The 22,701-nt window shown below is 41.8% G+C and overlaps 1 protein-coding gene across 2 annotated transcripts in view; it reads right to left on the bottom strand.

Moving 5' to 3' along the window:
* The window catches only part of BAZ1B (bromodomain adjacent to zinc finger domain 1B), a 53,546-nt gene that overhangs the window by 6,449 nt on the left and 24,396 nt on the right, over positions 1 to 22,701 (bottom strand). For both annotated transcript variants that reach the window (XM_084492715.1, XM_084492714.1), the window contains exons 8-16: positions 19,679 to 19,817; positions 19,059 to 19,189; positions 17,277 to 17,388; positions 10,753 to 10,851; positions 10,174 to 10,351; positions 8,997 to 9,182; positions 4,620 to 4,767; positions 2,653 to 2,800; positions 716 to 831 (exon numbers count right to left, since the gene is read on the bottom strand). In XM_084492715.1, coding sequence (XP_084348841.1) covers positions 716 to 831; positions 2,653 to 2,800; positions 4,620 to 4,767; positions 8,997 to 9,182; positions 10,174 to 10,351; positions 10,753 to 10,851; positions 17,277 to 17,388; positions 19,059 to 19,189; positions 19,679 to 19,817 — 1,257 coding nt within the window. The remainder of the gene's footprint in view (positions 1 to 715; positions 832 to 2,652; positions 2,801 to 4,619; positions 4,768 to 8,996; positions 9,183 to 10,173; positions 10,352 to 10,752; positions 10,852 to 17,276; positions 17,389 to 19,058; positions 19,190 to 19,678; positions 19,818 to 22,701) is intronic.

Genomic DNA, 22,701 nt, shown 5'->3' with positions numbered 1-22,701 from the left:
TGTACACTAGAATAGAAAAGTAGTCACTGAAGAGTCTAGAAAATGCTATTTTATTCCATTCAGCTGACCAGGAACGAGCTAGCATGCATCCTGAGTGCATGTATGCATGCATTCTGTATGCAACTAACAGGTGCTGGCAGTTCAGGCCACACTACACCTTCAATACTGTGCCTTCCCAGTGGAATGGATAGATGAAGTACTGTTCTTACTACTTGATAATGGCACCTTGCCACTAGAAATCCTATATTTAAGAGGTTACAACCTGGTGGAAAAGGAAAAAGTAAGGAGAGAGAACTGTGATTAAAGCTTCAGGAGAATCTATTAACAGTGTTCAGTTTAGCAAAAAACTCTCTAGGCACAGACTGTCAGTACCAGTAACAGATAATGCCATTTAACCCTTCCCTGATGCAGCCTCTGCTGACTGCCAGGCAGTGTATTATTAGCAGTGTACCCAGGGGAGCAACCAGCAGTGAGCAAGAGCTCACTACAGTTTCAATCTCTTTAAGTGCTGTCTTTGTACAAAGGGAAGAGAGCTACTTCCAGCTCCCCAGGCAACATACGACACAACCACAGCCTTCCTTGTGAAATCTCCCAATTTTCCAAGAACCTGTTCTGTATGAGGAGAAGTACAAATCTGAAATTGGATTAATTTTTTGGACATGGAAGGCAGAGTCTTAACATTTTCTGTTACTTCCCTGCATGGTCAAAGCCTTACGTTTCAGTCCAGCAACTTCATAATTTTCTTCCTCCTCTTCTTCCTCAGCATCTTGTTCATCAGAAGCTTCCTCGCCTTCTTCACCTTCATCTTCAGCAGAATCCTCTGTGTAGTTCCTAGAGCAAGGCAAGTAAAACGTATTTGTTGTACCAGAACCTGGTGTGAGAAGCCCTAGGCCTTCTGTACTGTTTGTTCACAGACTTGCTGACCAACTCAGTGTGTAAAATAAAAATCCAGACTCAAACTGAAGCAATCTACTTTATTTCCTAGAGTATCAAGCTGTGGCTACAGCTAGAAGAGCGCTTTCCAGACTACAATCTGAACGTCTGGGCTGACAATTCCCAACAGATGAATCTGTGCATTCCTTCCCCCATCCCCCATCCCAGGCACCTTGACCACTTTGATAAAATATTTTTTGATACTGACTGCTATGCACTTACTTCTCCCTGAGAGGAAGTGCTGCTGTTTTACACAGGTCTGCCTGCAGGCCTGGCCTAAGGAATTTCAGATTTTTTATTTTGTTCCTGCTGGAATATTTCCCCGTCATCACCTTCCATTGTCAGGCTACTTGCATGTGCACTATAGGAAACAGACCTTGATTAGTGCTATTCATAGCTAAGCTTATTACTGAGCAGATCATCAGTTCAGGCTTCTCATGTGCTGATGTCAAAAGCCACAAAGACTCTGCCCAGGAGTTCCAATTTTCTGCAAGTGTTTGTTAAACATTTAAACCATAACAAAAAGTAGCATGCATAGGCAGAAGGGGACAAAGGCAAAGCTATTGTGGGAGTCAGTCCTCTGGAGAAAGAGGATCTTGGGCAGTAAATGGAATAAGAATCAGCTCCCGCAGGAGCAAAAGCAGGGCAAAAGTATTTGCAGGCCAGCATTTTCTTCCTGCCTCAGCTAGGAATAGCAGAAAGCAGATAAGACAGGTGTTGCTCCACCTGATGGCTGTCATCCAGGAGCAAAGCAGCTTCCAGGTGACTCCACCACATCAAAGTAACTATGATCTCAGGCTAAAACAGCTGCATTAAGACCCTGTAATTCTTGTACTACTCTGATGAACTCTTAAATGGTGCCCAGGGAGCTAAGTAATACTTTCAAACCTGTGTACCACCTGCACACTACAAGCTAGTACTCCTCTTATTGTGCTGCCACTTTGTAAGGGAGAATCAGTTGACTGCTTATGCATCAGGTGTCATTTGATAGCCTCATCTTGCTGACAAGCATATAGATGCAGCACAGAGTCACAATTAGCTTACTTTGTAAGCAAACAAAATACATTCTGCATACAGTTAACTTTCAGCCTGCAATTCACAAAACAATTCAACCACTTGCTGTCAGTGGGCAACTACTCAATTCTGCTGCATAGAACAATTTTGATTCCTCCTCAAATCATGTTCTCTCTGAAGTCAATAAGGGCTCTTGCCTTAAGGTGCCAACGTTCATCAGCTCCAGAAAACTGACAAGGTGGCATTTCATAGTCAGATTTTTAGTCACCCAGTAGGGTTTGAGCTGCAGCCTGGAGTAATGTCTGCTTTAATTAGACAAGGCCACAAGAGTAACTTAGCTCAGGGGACTACAGAGCTGTAGCACTACCAACTATACTCCCACATAAAAGCAACCCAGCAAGATGCTCTGTCAAACAAAGCAACAGTCTTTATTACATAGAATTTTGGTTCATGTTTTGTGCATGATTCCACTGCTACACTGAAATTACTTATTAAAATGACTGAAGTTGTCATGGGTCAGTACAACACAGGCGTGCTAAAGTTACAGCCTGAAAAAATTGCTTTTCTATTGTTCCGGTGCTATTGAATTAACTTGACTATTTCAATCCTTTTAAAGAAGCTGTTAAATGCTTTTTGTGTTATTTTGTGGAAGCATGGCTAGAACTCTGCATCAATGATAGCACGAAGGAAAGGAGCACCACTTACCTGCCCCGTGAACCACGCCTGGCAGTGGAAGGCTGACAAGCTGGGCACTGCCATTCACCATCTGGTATCTCATAGAGTGCCGGTCTCAGACAGAACAGGTGGAAGGCTTTGTTACACTCATCGCACAGGATCAGCTTGTCATCCTCACCTAGAAGAGTGCAACTTACTTGTAACCAAGTGTCATAGCCTTGCTCAACCTGTGATCCAGAAACTGCCACAGGGCTAGAGATCAGAAAGCAAGAGAAAAACACAAAATGCCCTCTCATGACAGGGACCCTTCCTCTCAGTTTCCACTGCAGTGGAAACAAGCAGCATTTGAATTACATACAACAGTGTAACGTCCCTCAACTCAAATGAAATCTTTGCAGGCCAAAGGCAGAAACCTGCCAAATACGTTCCACCCAGACTAAATCTCAAACCAAACATAGGGAAAGAATTATGCTGTAGAGATGCCCAAAAGCCTAGCAAGAAGCTAGGAACGTAACCATTCTTATTCTAGCCTCAATCTGATCAACTTGCACAGCTTCTTCTTTCTACTTAAGGCAGCAAGCCCACAGGGGAAAAAAAAAAAAAAGTGTATGCAGCAGAACTAAGTTCTCTGTGCTTCTCAGTGATACAGGGAAACAAGAACGTAGTTCTGAGCCAGTTACTTCATTTACTGAGAAAAAAAAAATAATAATAATGCAGAGAGCTTGACAGCATGTCTCTAAAATGCCAGTTTTCAAGTTCTGTGAAACTCTAGTCTGTTAGTCTCAGGTAAGCCTCCCCTTACATCTGCCTAGACTCCCCTTCTCAGCAGCAGACAGGACAGTTTACACATTGGTTTGGATGAGGCTCCATAGTGAAGAAGGACATTGCACCAATTCATCTCTAATTTCTTGAGAGATGGACAGCATAGCCAATTGGTAAACAGAAGTGGCCTACCATTCCCCCAGGGGTGTCTGCTGCTAGTGTTTCAGCAAATACAGAATGATACAAAGAGCACACAATGAGGCAGAACGTGCTACCAAGCTCTTTTGTCCAAGCTTCCATCCAAAAGGAGGTTATGGCAGAACAATTACTAGTACTCCACTACTGGTGACACCCTCCCTAGCTTTCCCCTCCACCTGCATGACTCCAAAGCCCTTCATCATGTCAGGCACACAGAGAAGATGGTCTCTTGTCACCTGTTCAGGTATTTCCTGAACAAGAACAACTTCTTTACCGAAAGGGTTGTTAGACATTGGAACAGGCTGCCCAGGGAAGTGGTGGAGTCACCATCCCTGGAAGTCTTTAAAAGACGTTTAGATGTAGAGCTTAGGGATATGGTTTAGTGGGGACTGTTAGTGTTAGGTCAGAGGTTGGACTCGATGATCTTGAGGTCTCTTCCAACCTAGAAATTCTGTGATTCTGTGATTCCCCAGCCTTACCAGAGCAGCAGCCAAAGGCAGATAGATTCATTTCTCTGCTCTCACACAAGAGACATTTTGCTTCTTCTAGCTCAGCAAGCACTTCTACTTCCACTATAGCCTCAAACTAGCATCATTCCACTTCTCTCTCCTATTGAGTTACAAAATGCATTAATCTTCCTAACCTCTTCTTGCTTGTTACTTCTGTAAGAGATAGGAATAACTGACAAGGCTCAGAGACCCATTGACTATTTCAACTCAAAAATTAAACAGGGAAATGGACAGTGGCACAAAAGTTCCCAGAAGTATTTGTAGATGACTTGTGTCCAAGTACTGTAAATATTCAGGGAATAGCAGCTCTGCAATGTTCTGCAAGACTTTTTACTGGTTTCATAAGAATGGTTTATTGGAGTCAGGGTCAAACGCTTCTGTGAGATGAATGCTTCTGTGTAAATTCTCATTTTTAAAACTCAAAATACAGCCAAAGCAAGTGACAACAACATGGGCATGTTGCCTAAGCAAGGCATGGAGAGGTGTCAGCGTCCGACTGTTACGCAGGCGGGGGGCAGGAATGCATACCTTTTTTGCGACACACTTTGCATCTGGCATTCTCTGCCGACATATCCCACTTGATACAGGCATCCAGCATCCCGAGCAGCACATGCATACGGGAGAAGGTCTGGGCCTCTCGGATTGCTGTCTTCCACTTCTCCATGGCTGAAGCAACCTGCAGACAGACCTAACAACTTACAACGAAGCACACAGACACACCTCACTACAGTCTGAAGATGTTTTTAACATCCTTTATCTGGGGCCCTTAATAACCAAAACTCAACTTTATTTTTTTTTCCTTCTCTATAGCCTCTGCAGTCCTATTTGTGGTTTATCCATAGTCAGCCTTACTGGAATAGGCAATTTGTTCATAGTAATACAGCCCCTCTGCATTTTATAGCCAAGATAAAACAACCTATGTGAACTGCACCAAATTCTTATTCTGAAAGTCTAACCCAAATAATCAGCAAGCTAAGAAATTAAAAAGCAGAAATCTAGCACTACAAAATGTAGGATGAAAGTCAGTAGACAGCTGGCAGTACCACTTGAGCGTGGTGGATTGGAGCAGCCTGTACTGCCCTCCAGTGGGTACTGCAGAGAGGCTCGAGCCCATCAGCAAGATCCACCACTTGGTCTTCTGAGCTGCTCAGCTGGGAAAGTAGACTGTGATAGCAACTACTACCAGATTTGACAGCCCCAAATATGAAAACAGCACCTTTCCTGAGACAAGATGTCTTCAGCACAAGTGAAATCCCATAACTAGCTGCAAGTGAGGATGAGAGCATTAAATCTGAGATTTATACCTAGTCTGCACATAGCAAGCTTCATATGAAACCTCAAACTCAGCTCTGAAGGTTTAGAAAAAAACATTACAGTGGATCGGAAATGCACCAGAACAGAGAAGTAATCCAGAGCCATTGCATGTTCAACTCAAATATTAATCCTCTGCTTTTTAACAATGAGGTGATGGCCTAGACATGACAGGGAGATAATAGGACTCAAGTTAGTGTTGTAACACAGGAGAATGAAAAAACAAACACTGAAGTGTCAGATGGGAAAAACTAAACTCTGCAGCTGACAGCAATTTGGGAGCCAAACAAAACCCAGGAATTTTGCAGAGTTGCACATTCTCCTCCCACTGAATTTGAGGAAGCACAGTGTATATTAGATGTTTGGAAAAACAAACTGTTCTAATAAGCCAACATCCTTGCTGTCATTGCTAGTGTAGAACCTGGAGCCCAAGACATTCAAGACAAATGGAAACCTCCACAGCCTGCTGTGGCAGATTACACAGTGCTGTGCTATTTCTTTGCAGAACATTGTTGAGGTGCTTCACATACTGTGTAATTGATTTTCCAAGTAACTGTTCCATGGGTTTTGCTCTTAACATACTGGGTAACTGCTGGGCCAAGATAAATCTGCAAAAGCTGTTGGCACGGTTGGTTAGATTTTTCTCCCCAAGCCTACAGAATTTAACAGATTTTCAGCCTTGCTTCCCAAGCACCATGAGACTCAGGCATTTTAGCAGTACCATTATCAAGGGAGTTCAAATTGCCAAGTAGGCAAAACAGGAGACTGAAACAAGTTACTTAAATAACCTCCCAGCTGGAAGGGAGTGTTCTAGCACAGAAAACAAACGCAAAACAAAACAAACAACAACGTAAAACTACCAGAGGCAGCCTCAGTCACATTGCAACTTGAGACTGACAGAAAATGTCTACTTTGGTAAAGATGGACAAACCTCTGGCTAGGATACCAGATGAGAGGCTTCCTAAGACAGTAAGAGAGAAAAATCCCTCTGAACAGTTGAAACCATGAATGCTTGATTGTGAAGTTGCTCTGAGATCTTGTCTGCCATCAGGGCCTGGTGCACTCCAGTGATACAGGTGAAAAGTAGTGCTCTCCAGCCTGCTCCTTTGTGAACATTCCCAACCAGCAAGCGGCAGGGGTGGATAACCCAACAGTTCCCTTTGCTACTTCCCTGTCCTATTCTAGGGCACTGCAGAGTGCTACCACCTCCTGAAGTGGGAACATTTGCACAAACTTGGAGGCAAAAGATACATTTTCAGAAACTGCCATAAGCCAGGTCTACAATGCAATCTTTCGCCACTCAGCAGTGGTGCTTTCTAGCTACGTAGCCGAGCCAGCAGGAACCCTTAGTATAGACAATTATGTCAGCAAACGGGTGCCTGTTAAGCCATAACTTGCTTCTCACAGGGAAAATGAGACAGAATGATGCCACAAGACTGCAATTTCTCTGGTGTAGTCAGCAAGCACACTAAGTTTTTTGCACTACAGCTATACTATATTTTACCCGCTGTATACTCAGTGCAATTCTGGCTCTAAAAGACTTCAGAATTATTGTCCTGTACAGGACATTTGTTTTTAAAAGCCTACCAGTCAGGCTTCTTCAACAGATAACTGCATCTAAAATCTGGGCTGCCCTTTTAAGGTCATGTATAACAGTTTTCTGCAATGGTAAAAAGAAAGCTTATTCCATGTAATCTGAGGTAAGGAAAACAAACAAACAAGTTGAGCATTCCCTGTGCAACCATGATTGTCTAGGAAACTCTGAGCCAGTTAAAGAAGTCACTGCACTACGTAAATGTTCCAGAGACATCAGCGCAACACAAAAGCCAATGCTCCAGAGGGGGATCTGCAACACCACGCACTTGGGCAATACTGAAATCTATGCCATGCTGCTATAAGGCTGAGTTGTATAACAAAGTATGCAGCCACATTAGACAAATTGGGTAATACTAGAAAAAGTAGTAAGTTATTTTGAATTTAAGTCTTGCAATATTCAGAAAACCTACTGTTCTAGCTGGTTTTCAGATGAAGAAATTACTAATCAGTATGTTTCAGTCATACAGAGCATTTTGTCTAACCAGGCTACTGTAGCTGAAAGTTATGAAATTGCTAAAGTGAAGCAAATTACAGAAACCTGGCCTTGCTAAAAAGAATGATGCTCTGCAACCACATCATCAAGTAAGGGAGCAAATTTCTAAGGTAGAATGGAAAAACTAATCAAACACTCATGATTAAAATGGACCAATTTTCTGACAAGTAAGAACTCAGGTTTGAAGTCTAACATAGCTCTAGTATTAGAAGGGAAGTGACAAGGGCTCAAATACAGAACTCACATAGCTGAATTACTATTCATTTAGATATTGTAGTAAATCTGATGTTATCCTTAAAGTATACCCTACACATATAACCCTTACAGTTACAGCTGTAAGACACCTGGGAGTAAAGCACAATATGGTGTTGCTGTAGATAAAGGAAATGTCATGATCCAGATCCTTTCTGTCCCAGAGATTACTGATTCTTATAGCTCTGTATCCTGCTGAGGGCTTTCAGGATAGGGTAGCCTCCCATTCTCATTATAATAAGGACCTGAAAATTCAACAAAGTTAATAAAATTTTAATACTTCATTACAGCTGAAGAATGTGAAAATTTCTAGTGCCTATTCAAACATCCTGCTAACATGGCAATGCCACGGCATAACAAAGACTTAATGTTCAAACAAGGGTTCAGCATATGCTGACAAGAGCTTTTAAAACAGAAATAAAAAAAAAAAAACACCAACACTAGTCAAGCACCCATTATTTAATTTCAACCTGCTGTTTTTTTTTTTTAACCTGTTGTTCCAGTTCTGGTCTTGCCTACTTCTGCTTAAGTCTAAGTATCCTCAGCACTCGTATCCCTCATAGGATGAAATACTGGTACAGCTCAACTGCCTGAAGGACCCTACCAAAGCCTCTGCAGTTCCCCTCCATTCCTTCTCAGCTTTGAATTGGGAGGCTATGCCAGTACCCCCATGATATCACTTTTCTCACGCAGGCAACATAAAGCTCTTTCACCCAGATGTCCACACAAGTTGGGTGTAGCCCCCAGGTTAGCATCTTCTTCTGTGGGTGTCTCTACACATAAGACTTGGTCATCTTCTTGCATAACACTGATATGTACCTGAACCTAACTCCCTTGCAGTCAGTAAAACCTCAGCATGTCTCTTTCTTTTTATGGAAGAAAGCATTAAGCCACCATCAGTCCTCTCTAATGGATACAACTCCTGTTAAGTTCTCTACAAATGTTTTGTAATATGCTTTTATTCAAGTATCCAGTTTTTGTGAGGAGCTCCCCCAAAAAAGTCAAGTACTCGACCCATTTCCTGTTCATAGAGAAATCCTTAACTGCAGTTACACAGTACAATTTTTACTTTGGTAATACCTTTACTTCTCAAAATAACCGGGAAACATCTGGCCCCATAAACAAACCCACTGCACTCTAAGCTTGCAATGGGGAGAAGCTGCACGGGATATAGTACCATATGAAATGTAATACAACTCTTCTTTAAGCAGAAGCACTACAAGACAGAAACAGAGCCCTGAAATGAACAATACCTTAGCTTCTTCTGCCATTTTCTTGTCTTCATCAATCTCCTCAGCCTTGGCAATATAGTCCTCTCCTTGATGTTTCCTCCTCTTCTGCTTGGGGGCCATGAAGCCTTGCAGAAACTTCTTAATAACACCAGCTTGGAGTGCAATCACACACTCTCCAAAATCCTTCAAGCTCTCTAGTGAGTGTACCTGATAGAAAGAGCATACAATCACTTAACATTTGGACATCACTCTCTGTGCTTTTTAGGTGTTTTTGTCCTGCAAATGGATATGTAGGATACTTAATGCAGCATTGCTAATCCCACTCTTGGTTATGGAATCAGCATATTACCACTGCTTCTGCTAGAGTTCACACACAGCATACACGCATTCACGTATAGAACAGGAATGTTTATGTTAGTTCAGAAAAAAGCATGATGCTTTGGGGTGTGTGGAGGGGAAGCAATTCTTCCATTCTTTTAAACCCTTCACTTTTCCCATCATTCACTTAACGTTGAAGGTCCCATATAGAAAAAGAAGTTTCTGCAGTGACTCAGAATGTAATTTAACAGATTATTAACCATTCCAAGATAGACACCATCATCCTTTGGTACAGGAGCATACAGTAGATGTAAGACTGTGTATTCTACCTATACCCATGACAGGTTTATCATGTCCTAAAGGCACACAACACACCAGAAATGCTTATGTGATTAAGGCCAAACATAGTAACTTCCTTGTGCTGACATACTTCTTGTATGTAACATAGTAACTTCCTTGTGATGACTTTAACTTCTGGAAGTGGAGCACAAACATTATCCCAAACCTGAAGTGGTCTGAATTTATGAAAATTGACAAAACAGAAAAAAGCTGTCTCAACAAAACATTCTGGCTCTGACACAGAAGCTAAAAAGCAGCTACAAAGAGCTCTGCTAAAGCTCCATAAAGAAGTCCTCCACCAGATGAGGGAAACAGGACAACTTCACAGCTGAGCAGGACACCTACCTTCAAAGTTATAATTCACCTACACCAAAAGGACCTCAAGCCAGTAGCTATGTAAACTTGAAACATCAGTTAAGAAAGAGAGAATATACAAGAAATTTGATTTTCCTGATCCTCTTTTTAAAGGAGAACCAAAGAGTCAAAACCTTCCAAAGATAGTATGAACTGAGTCTTTCCTAGTACTACTTTGTTCACTCACTCTTGCTTCAAATTCTGGTGTCACATCAACATATCCCAGCCCTCCTTTCTGCAGACGAGTTGCGACCTCAATTAGATCACTTCGGAGGTAGTTCAATAGTTCCTGGTTGCCGTCACAGGATTTGAGGCCCAGGTTCTGTTTCCGAGCCAAATGGATAGAATGTGTGATGTCCTGATACCTGGAAAATCAAGAAAAAACTTTGAATACATGCAGACCAGTGTCTTGTAAGGGTGTTGGGGCATTCAGTGATCTACATGCTCCACCAGTGCAGAACGTTCTTTGAAAGATGCTTTAAAGCATGGGGCAGTTCTGCTTCTGCGGGTAAAACAGCACTGCCTTTGCTTCCAGTTGCAGGGAGCAACTTAAAGAGAGACCAACCTCTTTACAAATTTAAGCTTTGCTTATCAAGTAATATTTACAATATCATCTAAGAAGGAACAATTTCTCAGTATCCTCCCCTCTTCAGCAGATACACAATCAAAGCAAAGTGCTGAATGCTGCCCCAGGAATTGAAAACTTGGTACAATAATGATGTGCTTTGACATTGAGAAGAGACACAGAAAAGAAACAATAAATAACCTTTTCTCCAAACGTTCCTTCAGCTGACTCTCTCTCACTCCTTGTGGGTGTAGGCAATCTAGCAGCTCATCCAAATCCTTCTGATTGTCACATAGAAACCTGAAAGATACATTACCTGATTTTGGTGCATGTTCTATCTCTGTGGCAACGATTCCTTCTTTTAAACAGTTCTCAAATATCAGTAGACAGGAATGACAATTAACTTATATCAAACCCCATGGAGTAAGGTGAAAAACTTCCAGTAATGCTGGCATAAGCATTCTAAGAGAGGCCTCATTTCAAGGTTCCCAAATGTAGCTAATTCCAGAGTAACAAAAACACAAAACTGATTTGTAGAGTTTTTTTCCTGCATTAAGTTTATTCAAACATTGGCATCTGAATTTAGTCATCTACCCCAGGGATTAGATTCACTAAATTGCAGTCAGTTTAAGTCACCCAAATCACATTTTTGATGCACTAGGAAAGATTAACATGCTTTGTACTGCATAGTATGACAATTTAATCATTCTTTCTGCAGAACTTTCAACTTATGTCTTTCACCCAAGAAGTCTCTAGAATGTCAGTTTATACCATGACTGCTGATGTTACAGATTTGAGACAGTGAAGGCTATGCCCTCTGCAAGTGTAGACCTCCTTCCTAAGAAACCTGCATTAACTTGAAAGCTTTAATATAGCACGTGAAAACTATATTCATTAGCTTTAAACCTTTTTGCTCAGAAAGTCCCTCAGGAGAGCAATGTTAATCTGCAGTTACCTGAATCTAACAGGGCTACACTTATGCAGTTCTCTACAAAAGGCATTTTCAGCAATTCCAGAGTACAACCAAAACACTAGTTTCAATGCTGGTTTGTAGATTTAAAATAGCTTTGAGACAACCTGAGACCCTGTGTCTTTTTTCTTTTTTTTTTTTTTTTTTCCCTTCAACACTTTTCTGTGATTTCATGGAGCCTTCTCACCTCAGACATGCATGTGTGCTGGACAGAGGTGGGAGAATTAGTATACAATCTGAGTTCCAAAGCACATTTACAGAAAATATGGAAAATATGCATCTAATAGATGATCACTCCTTAAAACAGGGATCTAATGGAATAGCAAAGTCAACCTTAAATGGAATCAACTGCAAAGGATCACTATGTGATCCTTACCAGACACAGAGAAGACTCCAGTTTTAGTTTTTCTTCTTGGGCACAAGCTCAGATGAACCAAGCAACAACTAGAGAAGGATGCTGTCCTGGCTCTTGTAGAATAACAGTATCTGCAATAGTTTCTTTTTCTGGCAGAAATACTTACTAAATATTGTATCTGAAACAGAAGTATTTTGGAGTTCTAGCATGCTCATATTACAGTAATGGCCTGACAACCTGCATTTCTTTGGTAAATTAATCACTCTAATAAAATACAGGATTGATTGTTTAAAAATGGAAGAAAAATGGTTCCTTGCCAGTCATCTGCTTCAGTACACTCCAACCCTGCAAGGCATCCTCACTGTGCACAGAGATCAAATCTTTTGGCCACCTCTACCTTTTGCACACCCTCTCTACAAGAAACAGGACAGAGCAGGTCCAAATATCAAAGGTATTTCACCCACCGGAGCCTAGTGCATGCACTTCAAAAGCATGAGCTTTTGGGCTGTTCATGGGATCCAACAGACATTCACACAAACCCTTAACAGCCCTAAGTCAAACAACGTAACTCCTGTCTTTTGCTAACAGATACCACTCATGGTAACACATTAGCATTCCAAGGTCTACCGAGAGACCACTGCAAAAACTAACATTTCTAACTCTACCAGACTTCATTAAATAGAGAAATTTCGCTAGAATATTTGATATCAAATTGCTTCCAAAACCTTGGGGAAAATCTCAAGATTAATCCTAAACCATATTTCAGTGTGAAGAACCTGTCACGGTATGGGAATGGCATAAATCAAGCTTCAAAACAGTTGTCCTGTAGATACCCAGCAGATTACTGTTTCTCAGCATGTTGAGGTTGCCTAGGTCATGATGAAAAAGTATTGATTGCTGCAAGTGATACACCATGGGATCCAGTTAGAAAATACCTGAAAAGACACTACTGCCCAAGCTTTCTCAGCTTTCCCTTAAGAGTACAAATCTAGAGAATTCCCTGCACAGTTTTCTTCTCTAATGAAGATGGAAGGGCACTGGAAATGGTTAACATATGGCACTTAGATTCTCCAGTTACATGGTTTGGGGAAAGACAACACAGGCTGCTGGCCAGAGTGAGAAAGCAGATAACATCCTTCTAAGAAAGGTAGGAAGGGCTAAATCCTAGCACAACTTTGTTTCTGCTGAAAAGGAAACGGGACAGGAAAAGGAGGTCATCTGCAACATGCACTTGAGCTTTCCCAGTCCTCCCTGTGAGTAAGAACTGGACTTCTAGGAGCAGGTACTCTTCTACATCAGGTTGAACTCAAATGCACATACTATAAACACATTAAAGAGGTACCTGTGTTTGTCTGGTGGTACCTTGCTGCTTTGTACAGCCCCAGCTCCTGATTCTCAAACCAACGCCATACATTCCCTACCCCCTGAAGGAACCACGTACACCTCCAGCTAGGGCTCAACCAGCATGACTCTGGGAGCATGGACATGATAAAATAGGGCTAGCATTTTAACTGGGGGAGGCAACAAGGCTGTGAGACTGCGAGTCTTGATAAGAGGGAAGGGGAAGTAATTGGTGCCATTAATGTGGCTTTACACAGAGCTTATGCATAGTAACACAATCCAGAATATAGGGAAAGACATCTGTGGTAGAGTCAAGACCAGATGAAGGCCTTCAAACTGACCTGAAAGGGGGAAACCTGTCTGGGGTAATAGCTTCCTGCATCCCTAAGTAACAGCCGTGATTCTTTTCTTATGTATCTGGCAGAGCAAGCCACCAGACTGGTCAGCAATCGTAACAGAAGGGACACAAGACACAAGTCAAAAGGAGCTATCAGTATTCATTCAGGTTGAATATTCCCACATGTTCTCGGGCTACAGGCTGCAAGGGACAGAAAGAAAGGTATAAAATCTGGACTGCAGACTAGGGAATGAAGAAATCAAGAGGACAACATCTCGAGGAGCCCAGGATCAGTACCTGCTCTGGAGGGTTGGTAGAAACAGGGAAACTCCAACTGTAGAATATAGTCGTGAGAATGGAGTCTGTCAGCACCCACTCATGGTTAACTCAAATTGTCTGCTGAGGGGAGCCGCCATATCATGGTGTATTCCTAATAGATGAAGAACAACGGGAGTTACTCTGCAGAGATGCCACTATTTTTAAAATTCAACTCCTTTCTGACCAGGATGAGTGAGAAGTCTCCTGCACAGTAACATACCGCAAAGGTTTAAATTAACTTGAATTTCTTGCAGGAAAGGCAGACGTGTACATTTCAAGGACCATATGTCCAGAGGCTTTATAAGATTTTTCTTTTTTTAATAAGCATCAACATCAGTGAAAGTGGTGTATGATATGGTACTGGTTCTTCCATCTGGATAAGACAGAAGCTAGACAAATAACCACACATTTATGATTCTGAATGAGAACAATGACTCACTTCTAGGATGGAACAGTGAGTACTCTTCTTCTGGGTGCAAAGTACTGAAAGCAGAAACCACTTCCACGAGACACTGTTTCTACAGCTCTTGGTGGACATATGGATTCTATTGCACCCTTCATCAATATCCTACAAGCTCCCAGCCTCAATGAGAAAAGAGGCAGGACTGAATTACAACCATTCATGGAGTTAATTTGGTTTTCATTCCAAAGACTCAATCCAAGTATAGCAGGGTAAAGCTAAAGGTATTTATTCTACATGAGGCTAAACTTAATCCCATTTTAGATATTCTACTACGAAAGAGACAGGTGACAGGAATTAAAGAAGAACACAAAGAAATGGAACTTCCTATGTACCACATGCTAACATTATGAATTCAAGATGAACCAGCCCTTGCATCCAAACAACAGGGCATGTAGGTATCCAAGGACTTCAGTACGGTTTGAGGTCTTCTCACGCTGTGCAAGGACAATGTGCAAAATGCAGCCAAGGAGGAGACAATTCCCTAATCACCTATGCTCATGGGAGTCCTTGAGACAGGCAAGATTGATGATGGCAATCATCAGAGAGCAAAAATACTACTATAGTAGGAATATGGATTTCCTCAGAGGGAAGTTCTAGTTGCTGACTATAACAAGTGATCTCAGGCTGTCACCTCTTTTGGGGGAAGGTACGTCAGCTGATCAGAAGTAATTTCCCCCTTATTTCAAAAGAAAACCAAAACCAACCAACCAACCACAAACCACTGTAATTTGCTAGTTTGGTTTTCTGATCTGTTGTTTCTGCATCAAAAGAAAATACTTTCTTAAGGAGACTTCTCAATTCTCCTCTAGCACTACTCTCTATCTCCCTGTTGAACATACACAGAGTATTTCTATAATCCTTATATGAACCATAGTGAGAATGTTTTCTTATTGTTGCTACTGTTCCCCCCCGAAAGTTTTCTCAACCTTTTTTCACCCCAACGGTAAGAGTCAGCACCTAGTATGGAAACTTTAAGATGATCTTTTTGAAAGCATTCTAGGCTTTTAGCTGCCAGTTTAAGCTTTATAATAATCATTAAGCTTCTTAATTTTTTGTTCTCTTTGTAATACAAGAATGCTAGATCTAAGCATCCTGTGGTCAATTCTTACAAAGTCTCTCTTCAACAACACAATATAATTCAGTCCTGAGACTATACAGGAGCTGGTTCAAAAAAGCTTTTTCTCCTGATTTGTATGACTAGTTACTCCATAAGACACTTGTACCTAAATCAGTCTTTCTCAGCATGTGAGTGAGAGTTGCCAACCTGATTAAGCAATTCAGCAGTGTAACTTCAAGTGCTATGCTTTTTTAAACACAGACTGGTTACAAATTATAGGGATTCTGTGTTACTTAGCTCATCTGATTTGGCTGTATGTTGTCTTCAATTCATAGCAACATGCACTAATAGTTTAAACTATGGTTTTCTATTTATAATTTGTCTTTCTACTGGTAGGCACCTTGCCAACTCTGCTAAATGAATTAGTATTAGAAGAGGTAGTTAGAAGGAGCTGAAAGAACTTTCTTGTGGATCATACAATCTATGATCTTCTGTTCAGCACCCACACCCTAGGAATGCTCAATTTCTTGAACTTTGGCGATACGATGAGATGTGCCAAGGACTAGACTGAGAAAGGGGTGGAGATTCCCTATGGCAATGTTAGACAGAGTGAAGGCATGCAGAGGGAACTGCTATCTCCTACACCTCCCTGTCAATGGAAGAGAAAGGATACAGCCATATTAGGAATCAGTGATTCATCTAAACCATCAGCATTGACCAAGATGTCCACTAATTTCAATCTCTTTGATAGTTCCTGATGGGAGAGCATGAACATGTAAAGTATAGTAAAGTATTGCTGACTTCAGTGGAACTACGCTTTGGAGCTAAACTCAAAACTAGTGAAATTTAGCAAAGATGAAGTAATTCCACTTTGTGAGTCACCAATGGAAAACTCCAGAGAAAAGCCACTGGTAACAGAGGAGCTGAAGGAACAAGTACTTTGTGAGAATTACTTCTCAGGCTTACCTAAAAACACCTTCACAGTCTTTCACAGGTAGTTTAAGTAGGTAAAGATGTAGCCAATTTCTCTTCTCTCGTGGGAACACTGCTAATCACTCCTTACTACACAAGGCAAATGGTTGACAGATTTTCTTTAAAGACTTTACTAGAGCCAATCACTGGATTAAGTCACAATCAAACACACTCAAAGGCAAACTGTTTAGATTTGATTCACTTAGAAGACATGTTGGTAGCTATTGCTTGGCACTGGGAATTATTAAAGGGAAAACAGACTGTTCACATGTAATAATAATTTCCCTAAGCTAAAATAATCATCAGTAGCAACAAAAACAAAAAAATCAATTCCATGATATGGTGCTATCGGAGAACAAATGAATTCCACCAACATGCTATGCTGGTGGAAAGCAAGAAAGCTAACACTAAAACAGAACTGAGGAATGACTCCACATCGTAGTGCAAGAACATGCAGGATGTCTGGCCCCAAACGTATCAATGAAAACTAATTTCACATGCTCGAGGACCCCATGTACTACAATTCAGGTCTGCTGAGACAAGCCACGAAAGAAAACCTGGACAGTTAGATAGGTCACTGCTCCCCCAGCTTTTTCAAAATACCACAGCAAATCTTTTCAATTAACAATTCTTCTGATTATAAAATAGATAAAATCAGTACATCAGTGGTATTTTACTAGGTTAATCTATACTGGCTCTAAGTCACATTGATTAGAATGGTTCTACTGCCTCTTGGATCAGGTGCTCTATTAGCCATTTGCTACTAGCAACAGAGGCCTGACAGCCCAATAAACTCATTCGACTGTTAAGTACTGAAAAAACATTAGGTATATAGGCGCTATTAAATGACATCTGTTTAGTTTCCTTGACCTTTATATTTTAATTACTTTACAGATATAAAGCACGTATTACCATAAGTTCTGTCCCTGCTTGGGCGCTGTGGTCTCTGCAGGAAGGTCCACAGCATGTACAGATCGGTGAAGTGCACTCCCTCTGCCGTCTGTGGCTGTGCTCTTCCGCTTGTCTATAAAAGAAGAGCACAAGCTCAAATGTATTCTCATTCATGCTTCTCCTCAGACACAAATTTTATTTTTCAAAAACTAACCTAACTTTAGTTAAATATTTATGATCAACACCTAGTCTAGCAGTACATTTTCCAGAGAAAACTACTCCAGCACTAGTTTGCTAAAGCTCACAGTATAAGCATTTGTAGAAATACAGATAAATAAAGAAAATATTATTGAATCATTAAGCATGCACACAGAATTATAAAAAACATTCCTACTATTTCAAATATGTACTAGTTTCACTCTTTAGCTATACACTGACAACATACTTTTAAATTTGAAGGTGATACAAATAGGATGCATTTATATTTCTGAGCATCTTACCCCAACAGTCTGATATGGATCTAACACTTTGCTCATTAAGTTTCAAATGGAAAGTGTTAAAAATCTTTGCGTAATAGCTCAGTAAATACATAGGCAATACTTGATAAACTAATACAGCTGGAAGCAAGGTGGTATACAGGAACATTGGCAGATCAATATTTGAGCAAATTCACATAAGAAAATAAACCCATTGAGCATCACTGAATGATACAACTTCTAACACAACTCATCCAAGATGCAGAAGGCTGGAAAGTTACACTGGATGAAATATCACCGTATGTTTGCCTTGTTTTATTACAGATGTCTACTCTGACCAATGTATAAGACAGGATACCACCAAAGAAGGGCTCTCTGATTTAATTCAGTATAACCTGTTGCACATAGTATTGCTGTAGATGAACTCAATGACAGCCTATGTTTCAAATGCAACAAATTATCAGGACTGAAACTGCAACTATTCTTACACTACAGTATGCTCTTCTGTACCACAAACACATAACGTTATGCTTCACCCCCCCCAACAGAAGAATTTTTGAGCATGTCCAAATTTTGCCTGCAATACTCAGCTACCCAGGCTTGAAGTCACCAAGACAAAATTGGTGACTAGGAGAGAAAGCACTGGAACTTCAGTTTATCATTGCCCCTCACCAGCACATTTGGAACAAGGTGAACAGCAGGCTGAGAGGACATGTGAGAGGGACTCTTTGCCAAAATGTCCTCAGTCAGTGAGGTATAGGCATCCAGACACCTGCTCTGCTTGACGTTATTGCAGTGGAGTATGTGTGAAAGTGCTGAACAGGCCTATGGTGAGAAGTTTGGCTCATTGCTCCTCTTGATAAACAGCATGTTTGTCCTCTGTGACAAGAAAGCTAATCTGGAAGTTGTGCCACTGGTGGTGCATTAGCATGGTGCTATTAGCATTAGCTGGCTATCCTCACTCCCTGCAACAGGCAATCAACTACTTGTCCGAGAAGTTTGGTACACTGTAGCCCAACAGGTACAGAGTAAAACAGTATGGTTACTACACAGTTGACATCAAATGCTTTTAAAAGATAGGTGATCATATCCCACAGTCCTTACATGGTACAGTGCAGACAGACAGTCTCAAGATCTGCAGCAGTAGCAGGAAATCATAATGAATGAACTCTCCCATGCGCAGGTTTTCTGAGTTCACAGTAAGTTTAGATCAGAGGAAGCCCACAAAGACACTGAGACTAGCCAGTTCTCTCTCAAGTTGACAAACCCATCCCAACAATTAGATAGCAACAAAGGAAACACCCAAAGAGAAGCCAGATGATCATACCTCCTGGGCTGTAGTCCTTCTTTACTTCTTCTTTTTTCTGATGGGGAAGGATGAATCTGTAGTCTATACTGTCATGCACCCAGCCTTTCTCAATGAACAAGCCAGGAACCTCATCCGAAAACAGCCAATACCTGCAGGGCATGGCACACATACATGTTAACAGGTACCTGTCCCCTTTTTTGGCTGCATTTACACACATCCATCGTTATATGCACAAGGAGGAGAGCATGTGTGCCCTCGACTCAAAAGAAACTGAGAAAATCTTTAAGAGCACAGAAATCTTTGAGAAACTAGAAGAGCTTTTATTAAAATCCATTCTAGCAGTCTTTCAGTGTAACAAACAGGAAGAAGGGAAGATCGTAACTAGATTCTTGAGCACTTGAAGTTCTGCTGGCCAGTGGATTGTAACCTCCACAGTCAGCTTTTTCCTTTCCTATGTAAACAAGTGAAAACTGGTACACTCTATATACACAAAAACTAATTTCTGCTCTCCTTCACAGTCCAATGCAGAGAATACTCTCAATATGATACTCCATACCTATCAATTATTTGGAGCTACTATCTGCTAAAGCTACTGTCAAAGGGAACAGCTAGCAGAATGGAATCATTTCTTTTCCTACCTGTTATGATTACGGTCAGTGCCAATTGGGGTCCTGCGCATCACAAGCTTCGCCTTAGCAATTCCATCCTGGAATGTTTTCTCAGCTGCAGCTTTATGCTTCCGGATTCTTTCTTCCTCTGCTTCTTTCTCCATCCTCACTGTTGGAATTAGCATGGAGAAGTATTAGCATTCTTTTACTGTATTTAGACATCAATACTATCTTTTATTTTACTAGGTCAGGTGGGAAAAAATAATTTATTGGTGACTTTACTTAATATTCTTTTAATGCAGCCAGCCACCTTTCATACAATCTTCCACTATCCTTTCTAGAAGAAAAGAAAAAAAAATAAAAATCAAAAGTTATCAAGAAGTTGAGGCATAAGGATGAACCAGCTTTTGGAAAGAGGAAAGTTTGGATAAGAATAGATTGGAGAAAGTATTCATTATTTTTCCTCATAATAGATCACTGAAGTGGCATTTGCTGCTGTGCAACTCTACATAACAAAGACCTTTCTTTAATTACAGCAGAATGTACAATAACAAATTCTGCTCTAGCCAGCTCAAACATTGGGAGCAGTGCAGCAACAACATGACTCAAGTCAGCATGGCTAACAGACATCTGCATCTCTATGACTGTAGCTATGAAGAATGGTCACCCAACAAGCTGACCTACTGAACAAACAGATCTGGCACAATAGAAGCCTCTTCCAGGCACCAACATCTCACAACAGTGACTTAGTCATGTCTCCTAACCATCTCATTCTTTTCCAGATATGCTATGATGTGGAAGAGCATTAAAACAGAAACCGCAGGTTTCTCCCCTCATGGCAGAAGTACTACAATCTCAGTAACTCTCAATAAGCTTTTTTTTTTTGTCAACAAACAATGAAAAACTCAACAACCCTGAAATGGCCTAAATCCTGGCATCACAGGCTCCTTGGGAGAGTCTTACACACAAAACACATTATTTCATATCTCTAGGTAATGAGCAAGAAGAAACACAGCTACTGCCAAGACGCAAAACATTAAGGTCAAGGAGATTTATGTTTCTTTTGTTAGTTCAAAATTCTCTCAAACAACAGGTATACTTCCACAGTGAAGCAGGTGTAACAAGACCGTATGGAAAGGGTGAGCTGGAAAGCGGCAGATAAAAACTGGAACAGAGAGGTTGCATGCTGGTTGCTAGCTCAAGGAGACAGCTGACTTCTTGCTAGGAAACCTTGCTAGGAAGCAGCCCTTTTCCCAGGACTGTTACCTACTCTCTCTTGCAGCCATCTCTGTATCAAGATAGATTTGATAACAGTTGATGAGTAAATACCTGGACCATCTCTGAAGTCCTGCCAATGTAATCAATCCTGAGTGATTAGAGGAAACATGCTGAAAAACACACCCTTGCATTTGTTACACCAGCTCAGTTGATCAGCTTTTATATAATAAAAACAACTATATAATAAAACTAACTCTTGGCAGTCTGTGAGATCGTGCACCAACCAGTGTCCACTAGGCATAGGGATCACTCCAAAAAATTTGTGACAACCCAGATGGAGGGCCTGCCAGAGACTTGGAAGTTCAGGCCTCTGGCTGCAGCAAGTGCCTGCCGCTGCTGTGGGAGGGCATCAGGGAGATTGCCTGTTCTCAGGGGGAAGGTCTGCTCACCATAGTGGCTGACCTCAAGGAAGAGGTAGAGAGACTGACGAGCATCAGGGAGAGTATGAAGGAGATTGCCTGGTGGAGTAACTCCCTGTTGTGCCAGAGAGAAGGGCACTGGGGGAATGCCCCCCAAGAGGCCAGTGGAGCCCCCACCCTGTCAGGCAGAGGGAGAAGACCAAAAAGACAGAAGGGCTGGAAGCGAGTCCCAGTTCAGTGCCACAGGCAACCCCCCTCCCTACCTGCCTCGCTTCCCCAGGTGCCCCTCTGTAATAGGTTTGAGGCCCTTGATCTTGAAGGAGAGGTAGGCAAGGACATGGTAGAAGGCCCACTTATGAGGTCATGTAGGAAGAGGCAGTTGACACCATGCCTCAAGACCAAGACTAGCTCCAAAAAGAAAGAAAGGGTAATCGTAGTAGGAGATTCACTTCTGAGAGGAACAGAGGGACCAATATGCAGAGTTGATTCTTATCACAGGGAAGTCTGCAGTCTACCTGGAGCCCAGATCATGGCTATCACCAGGACATTCCCCAACCTGGTGTGCTCCACAGACTGATCTTCCAGACAGGTTGGGAGGAAGCTGTGTCCTGTAGTCTGAGGGGAATGAAGAAAGAGTTCAAGGCCTTGGGATGGTTGGTGAAAGAGTCCTGCTCAGAAAGAAAGGCCAGCAAGGTGAGGTAGTGGAGTTGCTCTTTACATAAGAGAGCAACTACATTGTATTGAGTACTGTGCAGGGGCGGATGAGGAGTGAGTTGAGAGTCTGTGGGTGAAAATTAAAGGACAAGCTGGAACGGGCGATACTGTTGTCTGTTGTGGGTGTCTGTTACAGGCTACCAGATGAGGAAGGTGATGAGGCCTTCTACAGGCAGCTGATAGCAGCCTCACAATCACAGGCCCTGGTTGTCATGGGGGATTTCAGCTACCCTGACATTTGCTGGAAGGCCTACTCAGCCGGCCATCCACCATCCAGGAGGTTCTTTCACTGTATCAATGATAATTTCCTGATGCAAGCGGCAGATGTGCCAACTAGGAGACGAGCACTGCTGGATCTTGTCCTCACTAACAAGGAGGGGCTGGCTGAAGCAGTGAAGGTTGAGGGCAGCCTTGGTTGCAGCAACCACAAGATGGTGCAGTTCAGGATCTCACGTTGCAGGAGTAGAATACCAAGCAGAATCACAACCCTGGACTTCAGTAGGGTCTTTTCAAGCAGTTGGTAGGGGAAATCCCATGAGACAAGGTACTTGAAGGTACCAGGACCCAAGATAGTTGGTTAGCATTCAAGGACTGCTTCTTCCGAGGAGGAATTTGCCTTTGTTGATGAGGACTGGGTTAAGGACAAATTAAGCAAGCCAGACATCCATAAATCCATGGGTCCTGATGGGATGCACCAACAGG

Source organism: Aythya ferina (genome assembly GCF_964211825.1).
Source record: "Aythya ferina genome assembly, chromosome: 19".
Classification (NCBI taxonomy): domain Eukaryota; kingdom Metazoa; phylum Chordata; class Aves; order Anseriformes; family Anatidae; genus Aythya; species Aythya ferina.
This window is presented reverse-complemented; position numbering and strand designations above follow the sequence as displayed.